The 21,392-nt window shown below is 47.3% G+C and overlaps 1 protein-coding gene across 1 annotated transcript; it reads left to right on the forward strand.

Moving 5' to 3' along the window:
• On the forward strand, nt 16,385–20,620 carry LOC8057491 (plant UBX domain-containing protein 4). The gene is made up of 4 exons (XM_002446585.2): nt 16,385–16,733; nt 18,306–18,603; nt 19,676–19,768; nt 19,864–20,620. The coding sequence occupies exons 1-4, from the start codon at nt 16,555–16,557 to the stop codon at nt 20,242–20,244; spliced, it is 951 nt and encodes a 316-aa protein (XP_002446630.1). The 5' UTR covers nt 16,385–16,554; the 3' UTR covers nt 20,245–20,620.

Raw genomic sequence — 21,392 nt, forward strand, 5'->3', positions numbered from 1 at the left:
AGAGAGCCTGCAGGTGGCAATCCGGGTGCATTGCCTCCCAATCCAAGGAGACGAGCGCACGGTCCAGCCTCACCATGGTGGGCGATCGACGTTCGTTACTCCAAGTGTATCGCCTTCCGTGCAAGTGGATGTCCACCAGCTCCAGCTCAGCTACTGTCTGTCGGAACCGATTCAGGTTACGCCTGTTGATTGCGCCGTTGCTCTTGTCTGCTTCATCCAGGATCAGGTTGAAATCACCAACGACCGCCCACGGTCCGACGCACGCATCTCTGACGGCTGCCAGCTCTTCTAGGAATAGCAACTTTTCCCCATCATCTTGTGGCCCGTATACAGCCGTGAGCCACCATGGTGGACACACCGTGTCTATTCCCGTGTGCACCTTGACTGTGATGGAGAAGCAGCCGACATGGACGTCATCCAGGCGAATGTCCGGCTGCTGACCCGCCACCAAGATACCACCACAAGTTCCCGCGGCCGGCACGAACGCGTAATCAACAAAATTCATTCCAAGAAGAGAGGATACAAGCATTTGGGATACAGACGATAATTTAGTTTCCACAATACAGACCACATGCGGCCTCTCAGACTGGACGAGGGTGCGGACAGAGTCCCGCCGCGCGCGCCCATTTAATCCGCGCGCATTCCAGCATAGTATCGTAGTATTATTCATCGTATTACAACTAGTCTGTGTCGCTCAAACGCGCACGGCGCGGCGACCCGAGGAGCGCAGCGGGCGAGCCTCCCCAGGGAAAAGCTCCCGCATTGCCTCGACATGAGACTCCCTGTCGCTTCCCTCGAACAAAGCTTCAAAGTCGTGCTTACTGCTTTCACCGTTCTGGGCAGGAGCAAGACCCAGCCTCTGCATGATGAGAATCTCTCCACGCTTGGCCACCGGAACCTTGGACAGCGGCTGCGCAGCGATTCTTCTGCTACGCAGCGGCATCTTTGCAGACGAGTCGAACACCTTTGTCGGCAGCAGGGGCGAGGTTGCCTTCTTGAGAACCTTGGACGCGAACCTCCTCAGGCGGCCGCTGATTGAACTTGAGGCCGAAGCCGAGGTGCTGTCTTCCTGCGTTGCAATTGGTGTTCGGGCGCCCTCCTCTGGATCCCTGACGGCACTTTGCGGAGAGGCGAGGGCACCGCGGACTGCGCTCTGCGGCGTGGCGAGGGCCTCACGGCCACTGTATGCCGGCGTCCAGTCCTGGACTGGGCAGCATACAGCAGCAAGGCTTGGAACGTTTGGCGCCGAGTCCGCGTCCTGGCTGGCGCCCTTCTGCTGCGCTTCCTGGGCAGCGCACGGCGAGGCAGCGGCCGGTGCGCCAGCGGCCTCGGCTGGCTCGGGTGTTGCCCAAGCCAAGTCCTGAGCTGGCAGCCGTTTGGTTACTGCTCCAGCAGTCTTCGGGTAGGTAGCAGGCGGCGATCCTGCCCACATGGTGCTGGCCGGTGTCGCGGCCGGCGTTCGTAGAGCTCCATCAGCGGGTGCGGCGTCCGCCGGCACGTCGAGGCCGTTTGACACGGCTTTGGTGTCGGACGACACGGAGGCAGAGCTCCTGGTCCCCTGCAGATCGCTTGCAGGGCCTGAAGCTGGAGATATTTCAATAGGCCTGCTGCCACCGCATGCAGCCTGCTTGGCGCACCGAGCCGAATCCACCGGTCTTTCGAGCGCCTGTGCCCAGGCGGCATCCCAGTAGCAGGCTGGACGAGGGGCCTCTTGGACTGCAGCCGTCGACGCGCTCGCAACGACCGCCGGCCCTGAGTCACCCTCGGCCGCTGCGTCCTGAACGGCAGCCGGAGTCTCCACGCCGCATGGCGGCACGAGCGCGACATGCCGAATTGGCCGCCACACCCATCTTCCCTGCCTGTGCCCGCCCGGCTTGAGGGGCGACCGTCCGCGCTGATCGTCGAGGTTGGCGCTCCGCAGCGGACACTGCTGCCTCGACGCGCCGACCACGGCCGGCGCTGGTTGCCTGCGCCGGTGATTCCTGCTCCGCTCCCGCGCGGACCCGGCATCCGGAGGCGAGGCCGTGGCAGGTCCCACGAGCCCCCTGGCGCGGCCAGCACCCGCACCTCGCCGGTGCCCTCCAGTCCCGAGGTCGGCGTCCCCGTCTGGGATGCCGCGGTCGCAGGCGAAGGTGTGGATCCTCGGTCCACTCCTCCGGCCGAAGCGGTAGTCCTCGTGATCGCTGACGTCGTCCTCAGAGGAGGGTAGCCCCCTAGGCGGCGGAGACGGTGAAAGCCCTAGTTTGGTTTTGGATAATTGATGAAACCCTAGTACTAACCTTTATACTAAGTGTGTATAGACTTAATGAGGTTGGTACATGCCAACTGATGGAGCAAGTGATGATCATGGTGATGATGGTGATGACCACAAGATGATCAAGTGCTCAACTTGGAAAAGAAGAAAGAGAAAAACAAAACCCTATGGAAGATCAAGGCAAAGGTATTGCTTAGGGTTTTGGTTTTGGTGATCAAGACACCATAGAGGGTGTGATCACATTTAGGATAGATAGCCGTACTATAAAGAGGGGAATTCTTTAGCTAAGCGGTTATCAAGTGCCACTAGGTGTCATTGTTCATGTGCATGCATTTAGAACCTAGTGAGCTAACTTAACTCCTTCGAAGAAAATGATTCTGAAAATGCTAACACACGTGCACTTGTTGGTACACACGTTGTGGTGTTGGCACACTTTGAGAAGGAGGTGGAGTTTGAAGAGTAAAGAGAGGATGGGTCCCTCTCTCCCTCCCGCCGAGCTTGCGAGGCGGGATTCGGCGCTTTTCGAGAAAATGAAGTGCATATTTTCTATTGCGCCGGTGGGAAAATTGGAGAAGTCGCGGGAGTGTTTCTCGCTGAGGAACACTCACCGGACGCTGGCTCAGAGGCACCAGACGCTGTGTCTGAGCGTCCGGTGTGCAGGCTGCCTGGCCCAGCTAGGGTAAGGCACCGGACGATAGGCACCGGACGCTGGCTTGAGCGTCCGGTGGTGCGCGTCCGGTGTGCGGGCGTTTTGCGACCCTCTCTGCGCATGGGTCCGGTGTGCACCGGACGCTCAGGGTGCGTCCGGTGACCCTGCGAGTTTGCGGAGCTCTCTGCGCATGAGTTCGGTGTGCACCGGACGCGTCCGGTGCCAACCTGCTCAGCGTCCGGTGCTCTGCAGGTTACCGTTAGATTCTGACACGCGGCTGACGTTGGAGCACCGGACGCTGGTGTTGAGCGTCTGGTGCCCCTTTAAGAGCGTCCGGTGACCCCGTGTTTCGCCCAGTGAAAGAGCCAACGGCTCTATTTGTTTGAGGGGCTATAAATACGTGTTTGGCCGGCTTGGGGCTCACTCTCTTGGCATTCTAGCATACATAACATCCTTGTGAGCCTAAGCAAACACCTCCCACTCATCTCCTTCATAGATTAAACATCTTTGTGAGATTGGGAGTGATTCCAAGTGCATTTGCTTGAGTGATTGCATCTAGTGGCACTTGGGGATCGTTCTAGCTGCGGTTTTCTTGTTACTCTTGGTGGTTGCCGCCACCTAAACGGCTTGGAGCAGCGGAGGAGGATTGGCACGAGTTGGTGATTGTTCGTGGCCATCTCCCGGTGATTGTGAGAGGTTTGTGCCTACCTCGGCGGAGAGCCAAAGGCAACATTAGTGGATTGCTCGTGTCATTGAGCTACCTCACTTGTGGGTAGGTTCTTGTGGTGTCCTAGTGAGGACGAGGTTCGTGCTACACCTCTTAGCCACCGAACCACCAAGTGTTGGTCGACACAACGGGGACGTAGCGTGCCGGCAAGCACGTGAACCTCGGGAGAAAAATCATGTGTCTCCATTGTGTTTGTTGATTGGATTTCTCCTGGTGATTGGACTTCATAATATTGTGATTGGTTCATCCCCTCTACGTGGTGGTATAAAGATCAAACTCTCTCTCTTACTTTCTTGTAAACTAGAGTAGCTTACTTCTTGTATAGAAACTTTAGGTAGCTCTCTAGTGTAAGTAGAGACTTAGTTCTTATGTGCATAGTGATCATAGCAACTAGAATTGTTGGGTAGGTGGCTTGCAAACACCCCATTAGAGCTAGAGCAAAAAGCTTCGCTTTGTTATTTACTAACCTCTTGCTCTAGTGTTCTTGTAGAATTTTTAAATAGGCTATTCACCCCCCCCCCCCTCTAGCCATATTAGGACCTTTCAGACGGCGATCGGGGGTCGAAGTCCGCCACAGTCTTGACGTGTATGATGACTTTGTAGGCGAGGGTCTTCTTCTCTGTCAGGTAGGGAGGCAACGCCGGCCCACCGGCGAAGAGGTGGCAGGGGGGTTCATCCTCCGTGATCCCCAGCCAGCAGATGAGCGGGATGTAGGAGTGGTGGGCTGTCCAAGCCGTTACCTTGAATGCGGAGAGGTCGCCCCCGGAGCTCGTGGCGGCGTCTATGTCCTGGATCCAGCACGAAGGGGTGAGGATCTTGGCTGCTGTGTCCTCGCGCCACGCGTGCGGCGGCACCCTTTCAAGCACGATGTTGACGCGGAACCGTAGGGTTGCTTGGTCGGCGTGTCGCAGTTTTGTCCAAGGCCTCAGCACAAGCGCCGTGGAGCCGATGGGCAGCGGCGAGGCGGCAAGGACCCGATCTTTGACCGTCTGGGAGGCACAGAGGATGATGAAATTCTCGGGGTAGAAGTGGCGCAACATCACCTCGTCCGGCCGGACCCCAGACGCGGCAGCGATGGCCTGATGAGCGTCGGCGATGGGGATGTCCGAGGCGCCGCAGCGAGTCTGCGCCACGACTGAGAACCGCAGGCTCGCCTCTGCATTGTTGATGGCTGCGTCGCGTGAGATGTAGCGCCAGCATTCGCGCGGACGCGAGCTCGGCGCGCCCGGCTTCGCCAAGGCACCGTCTTCGACCTCTGAGGGCGGGCTCGGCGAAGGCGTCCTCCCGCTTGCATCCTCAGGCGTTCCTGGGGACGGCGGCGGCGGCGTCGGCCCGCTCGCCCCAGGCGGCGTTCCTGGGCTGCGCCCTCCCTGTTGCCTGACGAAGCGCCCGTCGTTCCTCGCCGGCGCCTCCCCGCTGCTCGCTGGCCGAGGTCGCTTGCAGTCTCTGGCGTAGTGGTTGATGCCGCGGCAGTTGAAGCATCTCATGGGCCGCCGGCAGTTGGCGACGCGGTGGGCCGAGGAAAGGCAGTTGAGGCAGCGGTCCTCGACCTCCCTGGGGAGGACACGCTCCTCTCCGCTGCGCCTCTGGGAACCCGGCCGCCTCCCCTGGACTGCAGCGCCGCGCGCCCGCGCCTCCATCTGGCCGGTGGCGCCACGCGGCCGCACCTCCTGGTCCGGTCTTTGCGGCAGCACAAGCTGCCAGCCGTCTCGGTCCGGGGGGGACGCCCGACGCCGGGGGCCAAGACGCAGGTGGGCGGAGACGCGGTGCGTCTCGGCGTCAGATCGGGGGACTGCCCCAACCGAAGCCGTCGCGCCCCCGTGGCCTCTCCGCCGTCGCCTTCTGCGCTGCCTGCGGCACCGTGGCTTGAAGGGGTCCTTTCCAGCGCCTGGCTCCCCGCGTCCACCTGCCACTGCCGGTCCAGGCCTCTCAGCCGGCGGGGACTGCAGGAGGGGACGAGAGGGGCCGATCTGCACCGGAGATGCTGCTGCGGGGGAGACGCCCCTGCGGGCGGCGGCGACGTAGGAGGCCTTCGGGGCAGGCGCCTCATCCTCGTCGTCGGAGCCGTCAGTCGTGGAGACCTCCCCCCACCTCATGGACTTAGATCTGCCATGGGAAGGGGGAAAGAAGGAGGGGGCGGCCGGGGAGAGGGCCTTACCTGAGCCACCAGCGGCAGGGAGGGGGGGTCTTGGGTGGCTGCCGAGGTCTGAGTGACCGGCGGCAGGCTGGTCTGGGCGATGGCCGGGGTGGCGGCGGTCGGGGTCGGGGTGGCGGCGCTGCGGGGGGGAGAGCCTGACGGAGCCATCCAAGGGCGTCGCCCACCCAGTCACTGTCTCGTCCGCATGGAGGATTAATTTCTTGTTTTTTCTATCTTAGCGGCAATGTGAATGCACTTACGCACACAAATCTTTGTTGCGTGATTGAATCTCCAACTTCTATATGTGTGAATCCATTGTCTAGGCCTTGTTTACTTTCAAAATTTTTTACAAAATAGAAATAGTAGTATTTTCGTTCGTATTTAATAAATATTATTTAATTATGGACTAACCAAAATTAAAAGATTTGTCTCGCAAATTACAGATAAACTATGTCATTAGTTATTTCTTTTATCTATATTTAATACTCCATGCATGTACCACAAGATTCGAGGGTCATAGGGTATGTAAAAAATTCTACAAAATATTTTAGGAACTAAAACAAGGCCCTAGTGCTGATCCTTCTTTTTATTTTCCTAAATTAAATGTTTCGTTCATGGTTCTCTAGGCTTGTTAACCACTACTTAGCGCATAAAGGCATGTACAATAGGTCTAAACGCCCCTTTATCTCCTTTTTTAAAAAAGAAGATCCCTCCGTCGAAGCCCGGAGATGGAGCCACCATCATCTCGTGAGATGATAGGGCGCCCGTGCTCCGAGGCCGAGAAGACGACCTGAGCAGCATTGTATGACGTTGTCTTCCTGTCTCGACGCTGTGCAGATTTGGGGTGCTCCTAAGGGCATGTACAGTCCACAGACGGGTTATTGTCTGTAAGTTATTATCATATGAGATGTAGACAGGTAAATAGACAACTCATACAGTGGACCGTCTATTTGACTGTCTATGAACTATTTAATGTGATTACACATCTAGGATCCATCGTGAATAAGCTCTACGTGTGCTCTCTTGTTGTTTGTTTATAACAATGAGTCAAGCAAATAATTTTCATTTCAAAGGATCATAACAACAGCACTGAATAAATAAGCTAACTGCAGGCATCTGTACGTATGTAAACACCGAACAAAACAAACTACCTGCGGGCATCATTCAAGGCATCTGTATGTATGTGCAACCGAACAGAACAAGCTAAATTATTTTTGTTTTTTTGAGCATGTGTGTGTGCTCTCCGAGTACTGAACAAGCTAACTGACAAATACGACACGGACTGAGTGTACTGAAAGTCTAAATCATGGCGGCACGTGTGTGTGCTCATGGCAGTGCCCAGCGTGACTTCCTCCGCGCACGGCCATCCTGGATCCGCCCAGCCGTCGACTCGTCGTACAGCGCGGCTCTCTGCAGACGAGAGCTCCTTGGGCCACGAGCCGCACTCGTCCTCTCGTGAAGCGACGGAGAGGGGTCGTCTTCTCGTGCGCAGGGTCTGTTTTGCAAAATAAACAACATACAGACGGGGCTTACAGCCGCGCTGTACATGCCCTAACCGCGGTTGAGGTTTGGGCGCACGCAAGATGGAACCATCGCACCAAAATGTTCATCACTGACGGTGCTCGAGATGTCCGCGCGAAGGCACATCATCGGCACGCGGCTCGCTTCCTCGGTCGCGTAAAGGCTTCGCGCTAGGGGCGGATGCGGACGACCTTCCAGCTACTAGCCTACTACTGCATGAAGAAGGATCCCTGCACTGGTCATTGGCGGCGACCACACTAGGTTCCCCGCTCCGGCGTACTCTCTAACCATGCCATCTTAGTTTCAGGTGCGACAACGGGCTCTGTTCGTTTAAGCTTATCAACATATCGGCTATTCAACAGTGTTTTTCCCTCACAACAAATCAGCGAACAATATTTTTCCACCATGGTTATCTTCTGATTCAGGCACGGGTTGTGATGGACTCATGGTGTCGTCTTTCTTTTGCATAGAAACAAGAAGCAGTGAAGAAGCATATTGAACTACTCTGGTATTACTATACTATGCTGTGATGCATGTATTCTGAGCTACGCTGTTTCTTGACAGCATAGTGATCTATTTAATTTCTCTGAGTTGCCATGTACTTGCTGAAACTGACTCCTTGTCAATAGAATTATTTTCAGTTATCATCTATTATGTGAATCTAATTATATTGTTTACTTTGATGTTAACAACAATTAATGCATGTTTGTTTATTCAAGCACATATACAACAAGTCAAGTTGATGTTTATGGAATCATTTTTCATCGAAAACAATACAATGGTATACAAATTGATATTCATCATTAATCTTCGCAACATGCGAAGCACTAAAGTGCTTTCAAGCGACATCTTGTCTCTGAGTTATACGACCTGTCCTTTTAGTTATCTATATATCAAATTTTAGTTTCATGGAGACGACTTCCCATCTCTGGGTTGTACATACCCTAATAATGTGACTATGTGAGTTACTCCGCATAAAGAGAACAATAAGGCGAGACAGCAAGGCAGATGTATAATGCATTTACTTTGTTGCACCCATCAATGCAGAAGTGTCAACACACCGGTTTACATTCCATTTATCTTTTTAGAAATAATAATGTATTACAACACGATGTATTAAAGTAATTATTAGGAGTTTGAATCATGCGAGATCTTACAAGTTGTTATCTAAATTGCTACAACACATTAGCATGCATGCCCAAATAAAAAAACACCTTGCTCTTCCGTACATAACTCTATTCTCTAAAACAATCCAAATGCAAGCATTTTTCTACATCCAAGTCTCCAAGTGCGAGTGTTCTGCACGTTTCATGTTTAACTCTGAATATTCTCTCTATAGTCATAGTTTACCATGTTTGTGTGAGTCATATGCTCCAACAACCTTGAGTTAGCACTGACTTGTCTTTATTAGGGTAGACGAGTACATTGAGCAAAGGAGTCAAGGCTGCGGTGACATGCAACGGACTGCTCATAGGGGCGACAGCATAAGGCGCGTGCCAGTTTTGAGATGGCAGGACGCCAGGGCAGCGACTAATGAGGACATAACTTCTTTGGATGCACATATCGCTCATACAACCACTATACAAGGACCGATGAATAGAGCTCTGATGCGAGAATTATATCTAGAGGTAAGCTCGTTAATCATTTCTAACTAATTATTTTTTACGATTATGAGAATAGATGTCTCCACCAACTAAATTTTAGCTAGCTAAAATTATTTTAGCTACTCTTAGGTGACTAATGGAACTAAACTATTTTAGCCCCTTTTAGTCAATGTGTTTGGAACTTTAGCTACTAAAGTGACTAAAGTTTAGCTAGCTAAAATTTAGTTGGTGGAACCAAACAGGGCCTTAGAAAAAATATTGGAGATTATCATGATAGTTGGAGAGAGGGATGGAGGAGGACAAGATTAGCAATAGCATCCAAGTCAAGAGAGATCGGGAGTCCAAGTTGATGTTGGGTCCAGTTTGACTTTTAGGAGTAGTAGACCATGCTAAAAATATCGTCTTTGTTACATATGAACTCCTTTTTTCTACATGTGTATAGAAAATTAAGAAGATAAGTTTTCCAATGGCACGAGTCTCACATTAAAATTCCATTGAAGTTAATGAAAATCTTAAAAAAGTCTACATCCAGAATTGGTTAGAGTGATGCAACACCATCTTTTAAGCTATTAGGACCGTGTAGTGTCTTTAAGATACTAGGGACGTGCCTAAGACTCTAGGTGCTATGATGCCTAAAGACTTTATAATTAGTAGTTGCCGCTCATATTAGGATTTGAGTTTTGATTTAAATAAAACTGTCTCTAGAAAGTCATCATTTATTGTTTTGTTATACCCCGGTTTTGAGTGCTTAATCATAATCTACGATTCATATTGAGAACATGTTTTTTTTAGTTATCACCGGTATTTCTCGATTTATAGGTATGAATTAGTTTTTTTGGCGAGCTCAATTGAATAGTGACATAATTAATAACTAGAGAACATATATCAGTATGTCAAGCCTCCAATCATTGTTTATCTCTGCTTAGCGGGAGATGGGCTTTTTAGTTTTTTGCCACCACATGTCATCGTTATAGGTGGGTTCTTGCAAATTTGCCATTCATGACTCATATATCAGTAACTTATATGGTCCCACATGTCATTGACACACACAGGTTTGACACACTTAAAGGTGGCAAATAAATAAAAAATCCGCGGGAGATCGGGACCTCCTTTCACGTTAGCAGCACGCGGTGCTTGAGGCGCACGATGACGTGGATGGCGGCCTGAGCACCGATTGGGACTGGGAAGGAAATTGAGCGGATCTGTGGGTTTGAGGGTGATACGCGGAAGGAAATTGAGCTACCATTTTTTTTGTGAATCAATTGATACCAAATTGATAGTCTATCTACCCTATTAATAATTCACCAACTTTTTCTTTCTTAGATCCACACAAAAAAAATGTCTCCGCTGAGAAGCTTTGTCTTAGTGCACCCAAAAAATTGTACCCAAAAAATAATACCTTTAAAATAAACTGTCCAGATTTACTTTTGAGTCTTCTCTCTCCTTACTCACTCAAATCACACGGTCAAGATCATTTGTATCGACCTTCTCCTCTCATCTCCCAGGCCCGCAACTAGACCCACGCCCGCGCTCCGAGTTCGATCGCTCAGCTTGTCTTGTCTTTTCATCGATCAATTCTTTCCTGGAGTGACCATGGAAAGAAAAATTTACCACGCGACTTCTGATCTGATCCGACTGCTGGTGGCGTGACGGCAACACGACAGGGAAGCGGCGATGTGTGGAGACGTGGAGGCACGGGTGCTCGGATCGCGGGGGCGCAGCGGCGACGCAAGATTCACCGGCGCGGGTGGCCGCAGCAGGGCGTGTGAGGATGGCGGTAGTTCGCCGTGCGGACGCCAGGTAGCGCAGCCGCAAGGTCAGGTAGGCGAGCGCGGAGGCGATGGGGCTGTGGCAGCGCCTCGAACGGCACTGCTGCGGTTCCCCGGCGGCGAGGCGCCCACGATCCTCAAGGTGCCCGGGGGGTGGTGGCCAAGTCTTTGCACACCAGCATGTTCTATGCCTCTATCACGCCGGGGAGGCCATCACGCTATTCCAGTTCGTGCGCGGCCTATGCCATGGCGCTGCGGTGGTTGCACTAGCCGCGCGCGGGTGCTAGGCGTTGTGCGAACTGCATCAAATGGCGCGTGTACGACAATAGTAGATCCCCAGGCTGCTGGCGGCGCCCATCCCATCTTTCCCGGATTGTGTGGTTGTTCGTCAGAGCAAGTATTATAGTGGGCTATAAGCTGGCTAAATGCTGAGTGGAGGAGAGAAGGAAGGAGAGAGAAGAGAAACTTGCTGCTTACAGCCAGCTTAGACATAGGAAACAAGAAACTTTGTGAGAGATAAGTGGACCATGTATTAATAGTGAATAGCTAACTATTGTATAGATGGGCTGAAATAAGGCTACAAGAAATCATACAGCCAGCAATAGACTGTATTATTAAACTTGCTCTCATGATGCTGTCGGCGGGACGAGGAGGCCGCAGTCGAGGATCTGTTGCAAACCAGGCGTGTTCATTCGGGCCTTGTTTAGTTCCCAAAAAATTTTGCAAAATTTTTCAGATTCTCCGTCACATCGAATCTTTAGACACATGCATGAAGTATTAAATATAGACAAAAATAAAAACTAATTGCACAGTTTGGTCGAAATTGACGAGACGAATCTTTTAAGCCTAGTTAGTCCATGATTGGACAATATTTGTCAAATACAAACGAAAAAACTACGGTGTCGATTTTGCAAAATATTTTGGAACTAAACAAGGCCTCGGTGTTCCCCTTCTCCCTCTGATTGTCTTGCTCTTCTGATATTGCTTGTTTTTAATTTGTTTGCTATGGTGTGGGCGTGGGTGTGCTGAAGCACGAGAATAAGAAGCACGAGAAGGATCTCAGTGATTTGTTCAAGGTTGTCATCAGCAGCAACACAAGGTCCCTTGATACCGCCTCCTCCCCTTTGTGTTGTGTTTAGACATATTATATGTTCTCTATCACTTGTGCTCTCCACATATAAAAATATTCAAGATTTCACATCTCATTGTTTGGACACTATGGACTTGTTCAGTTCACGAAATTTTTTGGTTTTGGCTACTGTATCATTTTCGTTTGTATTTGATAAATTTTATCTAATTATGGACTAACTAGGCTCAAAAGATTTGCCTCGTAAATTACAGACAAACTATACAATTAGTTTTTTATTTTTATCTATATTTAATGTTTCATACATATATCTAAAGATTTAATATGACAAAAAAATTTAGAAAATTTTGGAAACTGAACAAGGCCTGCATGGAGCCATGGACCTTGGAACCATGCTGAAGATAAAATATGCCTTGGCTGCAAAAAGATAGCCATAGATTTAGAAGAATCACTAATGAATCTTAGTGATTTTACGTATCATACCACATTTCTATTTCAACAAATAAATTAGCTGAAATATACGAGAACATGACATTGTTATGCCTTGTTATGCATTAGCATTTTCCTGAATTCAGAGTGACTTATACTAACGGAAAATATCATTGGTTGGTTCTTTTAAAGTGTATCCCTGAAATATAAAGCCGTGACATGCCACGGGCACTATACTAGTCAGGTCATAGGAGGAGGCAACGTAGTGTTTGGCACGTGTTTTTAACTGTCGACGTGGCGAGTGACAAGGAAAAGAGAAGCTTTCGCAGCAAGGAGTTGTTACTGCAGCTGGTGGTGTGCTTGGCCTTCGCGCGCACGGCTAGGCCTCGTTTACTTCCAAAAAATTTTACAAAATATGAATAATAATACTTTCGTTTGTATTTGATAAATATTATCTAATTATAGACTAACTAGGCTCAAAAGATTCGGCTCATCAATTCCGACCAAACTGTGTAATTAGTTTTTATTTTTATCTATATTTAATACTCCATACATATGTCTAAAGATTCGATATGACGAGGAATCTGAAAAATTTTACAAAATTTTTAGGAACTAAACAAGGCCTGGCTTACAATGCATGGTCCCGGTAGAGCTTGACGAGTTTCCGATGCATGTGAATAAAACAAAAGGCTTACAGTAAAGCTTTATTATGAGGGTATTTAATTCCTCTTCCATCTAAAAAAATCTAGGTTTTAGGCCTTGTTTAGTCACCCCAAAAACCAAAAAGTTTTCAAGATTTTTCGTCACATCGAATCTTGCGGCACATGCATGAAGCATTAAATATAGACGAAAACAAAAACTAATAACACAGTTTGATTGTAAATCGCGAGACGAATCTTTTTATGCTAGTTAGTCTATGATTAGACAATATTTGTCATAAACAAAGGAAAGTGCTACAGTAGCGAAATCTAAAAAAATTTCACATCTAAACAAGACCTTAGTTCATCATAATGAAAGTAAATATCATATAAATTTTTTGGTAACCACCAGCAACCAGAAATTTTTTACATTTTAGATGGAACTAAAGATACTCATAAATAATTTGGTATTTTGTATTTCATTGTTCCAAAGCATATGACATTTTATATTTTGTATTTTGTGAGAATTAAACACACCCTCTATTTCCAAAATATTGTTTTAGTGTTGTTAAATAAAAAGGGCATTCCGGACTAGCCTAGTGCAACTCCAGCAGGGCCCCTACTCAAGCCCTAATAGCTAAATATGGGTGCCCGGGCTAAAAACATTACTCCAGCAGGACCCCTACTACAGACCGCATATTTGGCTGGGCACCTATATTTCTCCTCCAGACCCCATTCCTGTTGGTCCAACAGAACAGCCCCCATCCTCCATCGCGTGTCCTAGCCCCAGCGCATGCTCCCTCTCTCTCTCTTTCCTTGCATGTGCATGACACCCTACGGTAACCAGCTTGATGCTCTAATTGTGTCCCTGTCCAAATGAAAGAGGAAGAAGAAAAATACAATGACGAGTGGGTCCCTTCTATCATTCTCTCTAGAATAGGTTTGGAGGCCCAAATTTGGGTGCTACTGTTGGAGTTGAAGCAAAAAAGTTAAACCCTAAGAAGTAGGGATGAGCATCCAAATTAAAAATAGAAGCCTAATTTTGGGGGCTAGTGCTGAAGTTGCTCTTACAACATGTTCCTTCATCTGGATGGTTTTGTTTTTTTTTCTCTCTTTTTGATCAGGCCTGTTTTCTCGGGCAAATTATATGGTGAAAACCACCTACTAGGTGGAACATAGAAACAACTAAAATATATTTTGATCGTTTTAAAAGATTTTGAAACTTGGCACATTTATAGTGCACACAAATATGTACTCACAAACAAAAGTTGAAATTATCACATTTGAGAATTTTACAAAAAATGATTTTTTTTAGGCTCATGTGCACTAAACTAGAAATTTCCTATATTTTGTCTTTTAGTCCACATGAACTTATCATTTTCATATGAATTTTACTAGTTTGAGTTGGTGTGGGGGTATAAACTTCTATACCCTTACGGCTAGACTTGGGTCAGGAGATTTGGCCCATTACGAGATAGCTCGAGGCTTGATCCAACTGCCTGGAGTTTCGCGCAAGGAAACAAGACGTGGAGATCAAGCAAGATTCTAATCGGTTGATAACATATTATATATGACAATTGTAACCGACTAGGATTAGTTTCCAGATCTGTAACCCTGCCCTCTGGACTATATAAAGAGAGGCAAGGGACCTACCTTACACAACTCAACACAATTCAACTCATCCCAGATCAATACAATCAGACGCAGGACATAAGTATTACACCCACACGGCGGCCGAATCTGGATAAAATCCTTGTTTGTGTCTTGCGTCACCATCAAATTCGTAACTTGCGCACCTGTCTGCCGATAAACCACTACCGTGGGTATACCCCAAGGTAGACTGCCGACTAGCTTTCGTCGACATTGACGCGCTAGGTAGGGGTGTGCGTACAGCTCTTCAGACGAACAAGATGGTCATCATCTCTGCTTCCACTGTCGTGGCTGAAGGCCTCACGTTCACCGTCGGCCAGATCACCTGGACAACTCACGACGATGGCCTCACGACCACGACTCTAGAAGAAGATCAGATCCGACCTAAAGCAGCAGAGGTGGTAGTCCCGACCACATCTACTGCGACCACCTCCGCTCCGACAACATTGTCGGTTACGCCGACAACTCATCCTCCGCCTCTCTGTTACAAGGGAAAACGGGTCGACAACTCCGACTTGCTCGAAGCCATCGATCGCGCTAACCGCAAGCTCTCCGAGGCTTCCGATTTGGTAAATACAATTTCAAGCCAGATCACCTGGATGGCGCCGCCTAATCGTCGCGAATCCCTTCGACCAACTCGTGTCACCACACACGAACGGCTGGGAACGTCGTTGGCGATCACGACCACCCCCGAAGGACGGAGCGTTCGTTTCAAGGTGGCCCCTCCAAACGGGGGTTTCCCTCTCGGCCTGAGCAACGCAGCCGACCAGGTCGTACGCTTTGCTCGGCAGTTGCTCGGAGCGATGGATCTGTCGCCTAGACAACCGGCGCGACCGGTACGCCACTTCATCAGCGTGGTTTCTATCCGAACATTACCGGAGGGCAATACTGCCAACACAAATTCAAGCACGGGCTCCGTCCCCACCGAGGTCCTACACTCCGAGGACGAAAGCTACGACTTGGATCTCCTCCCATATCCCCCGGGTTTCCCCGATTCTCGGTTTTTCCGCCTCGACGAGGAGACCTGGTCCTCAACGTCATTAACGACGAACCAGTCATCGATGGAGAAACCGATGATCAAAGACAGCAGCGTAAGAAGCGCAACGCCGATTGCGCTCAGCGGCGGGCGGAAGAAGAACAGGGACAGTTAGTCCCAAACAACCTCGACGACGTCTTCGACATGGTGGGGGACCAACAAGTGTTCATGACCCCAAGCGCCAACGTAGTTGTCGCCATGACAAATCTCGAACGACTCCCAGATACGCCAGAATATCATGACAATCTCAATTTTTTTTGTGTGTGAGTACATATTTGTATGCTCTATAGATGTCTCGAGTTTCAAAAAAAAATTGAATGATTGGAATAATTATTTGAATTGGTTTTTATGTTTTCACGGGTTTCCATACATATTTTGCCTTTTTCTCGTGTCGGTCATCGAACACCCAAATCTATTTATGTGGTTGTTCATTGATTTCTGGGCATGTTTAGATGTACTCAAAACCTAAATATTTACAAGATATTCCATTATATCAAATCTTACGGCACATGCATGGAGTATTAAATATAGATAAAAAATAACTAATTGCACAGTTTAACTGTAAATCACGAGACGAATCTTTTAAGCCTAATTAGTTTATGATTGGACAATTTTTATCAAATACAAACGAAAATGCTATAATATTAAAATCTAAATTATTTTTGCATCTAAACAAGGCTTAAATATAGATTTGCCAAATTTCAAAATATTTGTATGCTCAAAATATGGATTTGCCATTTTTTCTCGTGCCGGTCATCGAACTTTCCAATCGCGTTGGTCACTCACCACCCGCAGTTCTGCACGGCCGACCTTCTGTGGGACGGTTGGGGCACCGACGTCCCGCCTCCGTACTTTCGGCTCTCCGCAAATGCGATGGTGCGGATATTTATCCCACCTCCCAAGAGGTCAGGACCCTCCCTAGTCCCGAGTCTCTCTCGACCCACCAAAGCAGAATCGGCTCGACTCGCCGAGTACACGCGACGCGACACGAAACCAAAGCGCGGACCGAACCCTACCCCTCCGCCGCGACCCCGATCCCCCACATCGTCGGCGATGAGTTCCTCTTCCAACGGCGGTAAGAAGCCGGCTGCCAGCGGCGGCCGTGGGGGCCCCACCATCCGCACGCTCTCCGACTTAAACCGCGGGCCCGCCGGCTTCCCTGGCGCCGGAGGTCACGGCAGCGGCAGCGACGACGACGAGCCCCAGGAGTACTACACCGGCGGCGAGAAGAGGTATATCTTTCTCAGCCCCTCTCGTGGGCCAGTGTTTCCTGATTGACTCCGCTGGGATTTGCCTGCGATCGTGCGTACGGGCATCGGAATCGCCTCCTCCTAGTTTTGTGATCTAGTTAGGTCGTCTGGATAGAGTGATAATCGGCTTCAACCTTCAGGGTGAAATATCTGATTCTCTGAACTAGGGTTTATACGGTGTTTCGCGTGTTACTTTTGCGCGGATTTGACTTTATTTTCCATGTGAGCTGTGCTATATAGGGCAGCCGTGACTTCTGTAGATGTGGTATGGGCGGTAGCAGTAGCAGTAGCGTTTGTTTCTCCCAAGTTGCAACACACCAGAAATCTGTGTCTTTCAGTTTATGTGTCTGTTTTTTTTATTCGTCAGAAGAATTCTTCTATGCACTATTGGATTGTCCTTGGCGTGCTTTGGGAGCGAGCCTGCTTGTATAGATTTTGGATTACAGGATATTTCTGTCTCTGGACACGCATCAGGTGAAATTGCGAGTGATCTGAACTAAAGTTGTTTGCGCATTGAACTGACAATGCTAAATCAATACAACTGCTATTTAATAAAAAAAACATGGAGTTCAAACTTGGGGCACATGTGCTCTGATGACTGAAATTGAATGGAGAATTGCCCAAGCCCTTTGGTGCATTAAATTGTACAATGTACATACAGCTCAAATCACGATGATGCAAATTTGGTCACATGTAGATGTGCTATTCAAATATTATTGTCTTTAACCCATAATGTACTTATCCTTATTGCTTTTGAATTGCATTGTGCTTTCAGCGAGGAATAATAAACATCGTTAGTAGCACACAAATACAATTATATGAAAAGAAAAACATGGCATTCCTCTGGCGTTGAGGGAATGGCTTTGAGTATATCAAATGCCAGTTTGAGGGTGTGCTTTTAGGTCTTGATCGAGAGTGCTTCCTTTCGTGCCTTGGTTAGCAGAACTAGAAATGCCAGGACTATGGGGAAGGGTCCCTCAGGTGAGTCGTGAGATGGCTAAATGTGTATGACGAATTGTCTATCTGAGAAAGGTGCTGATTACAACTCATTCCTTGGATGGGCCATAGGCCTGGTGCTAGAATCCGGTGCTGTCGATGGACTTATTGATCTGGTTGACACTCTTAGGTGTGTTGCTGGAGGAGGGTTTTTATGCAGGCGTAAAAAAGAAGGCAAATCCCCACAAGAGGAACAACAACTCTTGAGCTTATTTTTTTGGCTTCAGATTGAAAGGCTATCAAATAGAAAGAAATATTCATAGTTACTATTCCACTTAAAAGTGTTTTTTCCCCTTTGAATGAAAAGGAAATATATTGTAGCTTTACGGTCCATTACTTCCCTTATTTTCAATGGCATCTTGTTCTATTTTTTGGACCACACTTTTTCCATCTAGATTTCATGCAGAACATTGACAAGAAGATCTCCTTAATCTTTAGCTCCACATGTGGCTTTAGAGAAAATCTCCACAAATTAATAGGGGATTTAAGTTTGTAAGTTGACCTTGTGCTCTTCTTCTGTTGCGTGAGTAATTTTATATTTATCTTTGTAACGTGCAGTGGAATGCTTGTTCAAGATCCAACAAGAAGAAATGATGTGGATGCGATATTTGAACAAGCCAGGCAGGCGGGTGCTCTCCATGGAATGCCCCCTTTTCTTGGTGACGAGTCTTCTGGCTCTAGGAGCTTTTCAGGGACTGGCCGACTTCTTACAGGGGAGACAGTGCCATCTGCTGCACCTCAGGAACCAGCACCAGTTCGAATACGCCACAATATACATTTGTGGAACAATGGCTTTAGTGTGGATGATGGTCCACTGAGATACTACGATGATCCTGAAAATGCAGAGTTCCTTGAGGTGATTCCTTTTACATGATGTTTCTGAATGATTTGATATATTCCAAGTTTTCCCTCTTTTCTCAATAATAAGATACTGTTTAAGAATTTGTGACATATACACAAGTTTCAAAATGTCACTAGTATAAAAAATATCTGTAACTCATAAGTGATTGGATTTCGATAACTTCAAATAATAACAATTGCGTGATACGGAGACTGTCTGTCCAAAAAGAAACAAGTAAAAAGGAAGAGAGGGGGGGGGGGGGGTACAAACTTATTTTCCCATTAGTCCTGACTCCTGATTAACTAATATTTGAATTATACTGTGCATTGTTCCGGAGATGACTATTTAACAGTAATAACTTTATTATGCTTGTACTGCTCATCTCCCATGCTGTCATTTGCATTTTATTGTGGAAGGTTGGACCACTTGCCCTTCACATGTTCCAGAACATTTTGGTTATGACTTAATCAGTGAGCTATCATGTTCAAAATGTCAGTCACTCCCTCTGTCCCAGAATAGTAGACATTTTGGTATCTATATCACTGATACCTATGCTCAAGGCAAAAGACCTTAGTACCCCTAGAAATAGAGATAGTATTGGGAAAAGAAAAATGTGTTGGGGAGAAGAGTGAGGTACATTGAGAAGTAAGAATTACAACCATTTTGTGACAAATTTTGAATGCTATAAGGTCAAGTATTCTGGGATGGAGGGAGTATGTTACTTCCATTATTACTTGAATCTGTTCTCCACCTCTTGAACTCTTACTTGAGGCAGATCTCAACATTACCGTGCCATATTGCTATTTCTTGTGCCTGAAAATCATGAACTGATTTGTCTACATCCTATTGTTATCTATAACTTCCGTTTTCCTAATAGGCCATGTCTTAATGACCATGTAGGCTCATAGTGTTGGGCTGTTTGTTTTGTAATCTTAGTCATAAATAAAGGTTTGTCAAGCTATTATTAAGTTCTTAGTTAAGTATTGTAACAGGACATCACAGTATTTTTTGAATGGGGCATGTAAACATGAATAATTGAATGCCTTTGTCGTTCTCTCACTAATTGTATGCCGTTTTGGGTTTTCAGAGCCTTAAGATGTCAAAGTGCCCTAGGGAGCTGGTGCCTACTGATGGAGAACATGTTGATGTTTCTGTTATTAAAAGGATGGAAGATTACAGGGTGAGAGCCCTCTTCCTTGCATATGGGCATATGGCTGTATTCTCATTGATTGCCTTGATTCTACTTATATGTCCCTTCTGGTTTTGTTCATGTAGGAACCTGTAAGGCCTCGATCAGCTTTCCAGGGTGTTGGAAGAACCCTGGGTGGTGGACCTTCCCCAGATGAGAGTGCAACACCTGCTCCTGCTCCTGCACCAGCGGCCCCTGCTGCTTCGAGGTCTGTTGGCATTGTCGTGGATGACTCCCAGCCATTTACATCCATACAGCTGAGGCTGGCTGACGGCACTCGCATGGTCGCCCGGTTCAACCTGCACCACACCGTGGGAGACATCAGGTCCTTCATAGACGCATCTCGGCCTGGAGCTACAAGGCCTTATCAGCTGCAGACAGGTTTCCCACCCAAGCAGCTGGCTGACCCAATGCAGACCGTGGAGCAAGCTGGGCTGGCGAACTCGGTTATCATGCAGAAGATGTAATGCTTCGGCAATCTGGGGAACTCGGATGCGTCATACTGCATCTTTTGAAAACTGTCGTATTATGGTTGATCATGTTATCAGATACTGGTTTGGCGCATCATTTATCGTTACAGTAGCATCTGATGCCTCATTGTGAGCTTAAGAGTTTATAATTCATCTATGAACTGAAGTAATGCTTTCTGATCTACAGCAGATACTTAGTGCCGAGTTAAAGTTTACACGTCTGGTCATAATGAACAATCGTTGCTTGCACGACTTGTTTTCATTTCTCATGTTATGGCGTTATGTTATTTTGTGTTGACATGACCACTTCCTTGCTTCCTTGTAAGTTGAAGCACAATTTGCAACATAAAGTCAGTCTTAATGGAGAATTTTATATCTTAGGCCTTGTTTAGTTCCGAATTTTTGGTTTTGGGTACTGTAGCACTTTTGTTTTTATTTTACAAATATTGTTCAATTATGAAGTAACCAGATTCAAAAGATTCATTTCGCGATTTACAGATAAATTGTGCAATTAGTTTTTATTTTTGTTTATATTTAGTACTTCATACATGTGCCGTAAAATTTGATGTGATGAGAAATCTTGAAATTTTTTTGGTTTTTAGGTGAACTAAACAAGGCTTTAGTTTTCAACACATCTTATTTTGGAAACGGTGCAGAAGAGTTTTATGGGGATAAAACTCTCTACTCATATGAAACTTTTATTATCTTTTACTTCATTAATATAGTGTCACCTCAGCATATTTAATGTTTATGATACTCTAATAAAATTATATTGGTATTGCCACATCAGTATATTTAATAGTGCCACATTAGTATATTTAATGCTCATAAAACTCTAATAAAATTATATTAAGACCGGCCTAACATGAATGGAATAGGAAAAGAGGAATCGAATTGAGACTGTGAAAGGCGAATTTCAAGTTGAAGCGTGACCCAATGGGAATGGATAGGGACAACATGAATGGAATAGGGAAAGGCAAATCGAATTTTTTTTGTTGAAAACAAAGGCAAATCGATTCAAATTGAACTGTTGAAGCGTGAGTGCGTGACTCAATCAATGGGAATGGGATAGGGACAATAAGGGCCCGTTCGTTTAATCTGGATTGGATGCCTTGGAATTGTTCCAGGTGGATTGGTAGGTTCAT

The sequence above is a fragment of the Sorghum bicolor genome, chromosome 6, assembly GCF_000003195.3.
Source record: "Sorghum bicolor cultivar BTx623 chromosome 6, Sorghum_bicolor_NCBIv3, whole genome shotgun sequence".
Classification (NCBI taxonomy): domain Eukaryota; kingdom Viridiplantae; phylum Streptophyta; class Magnoliopsida; order Poales; family Poaceae; genus Sorghum; species Sorghum bicolor.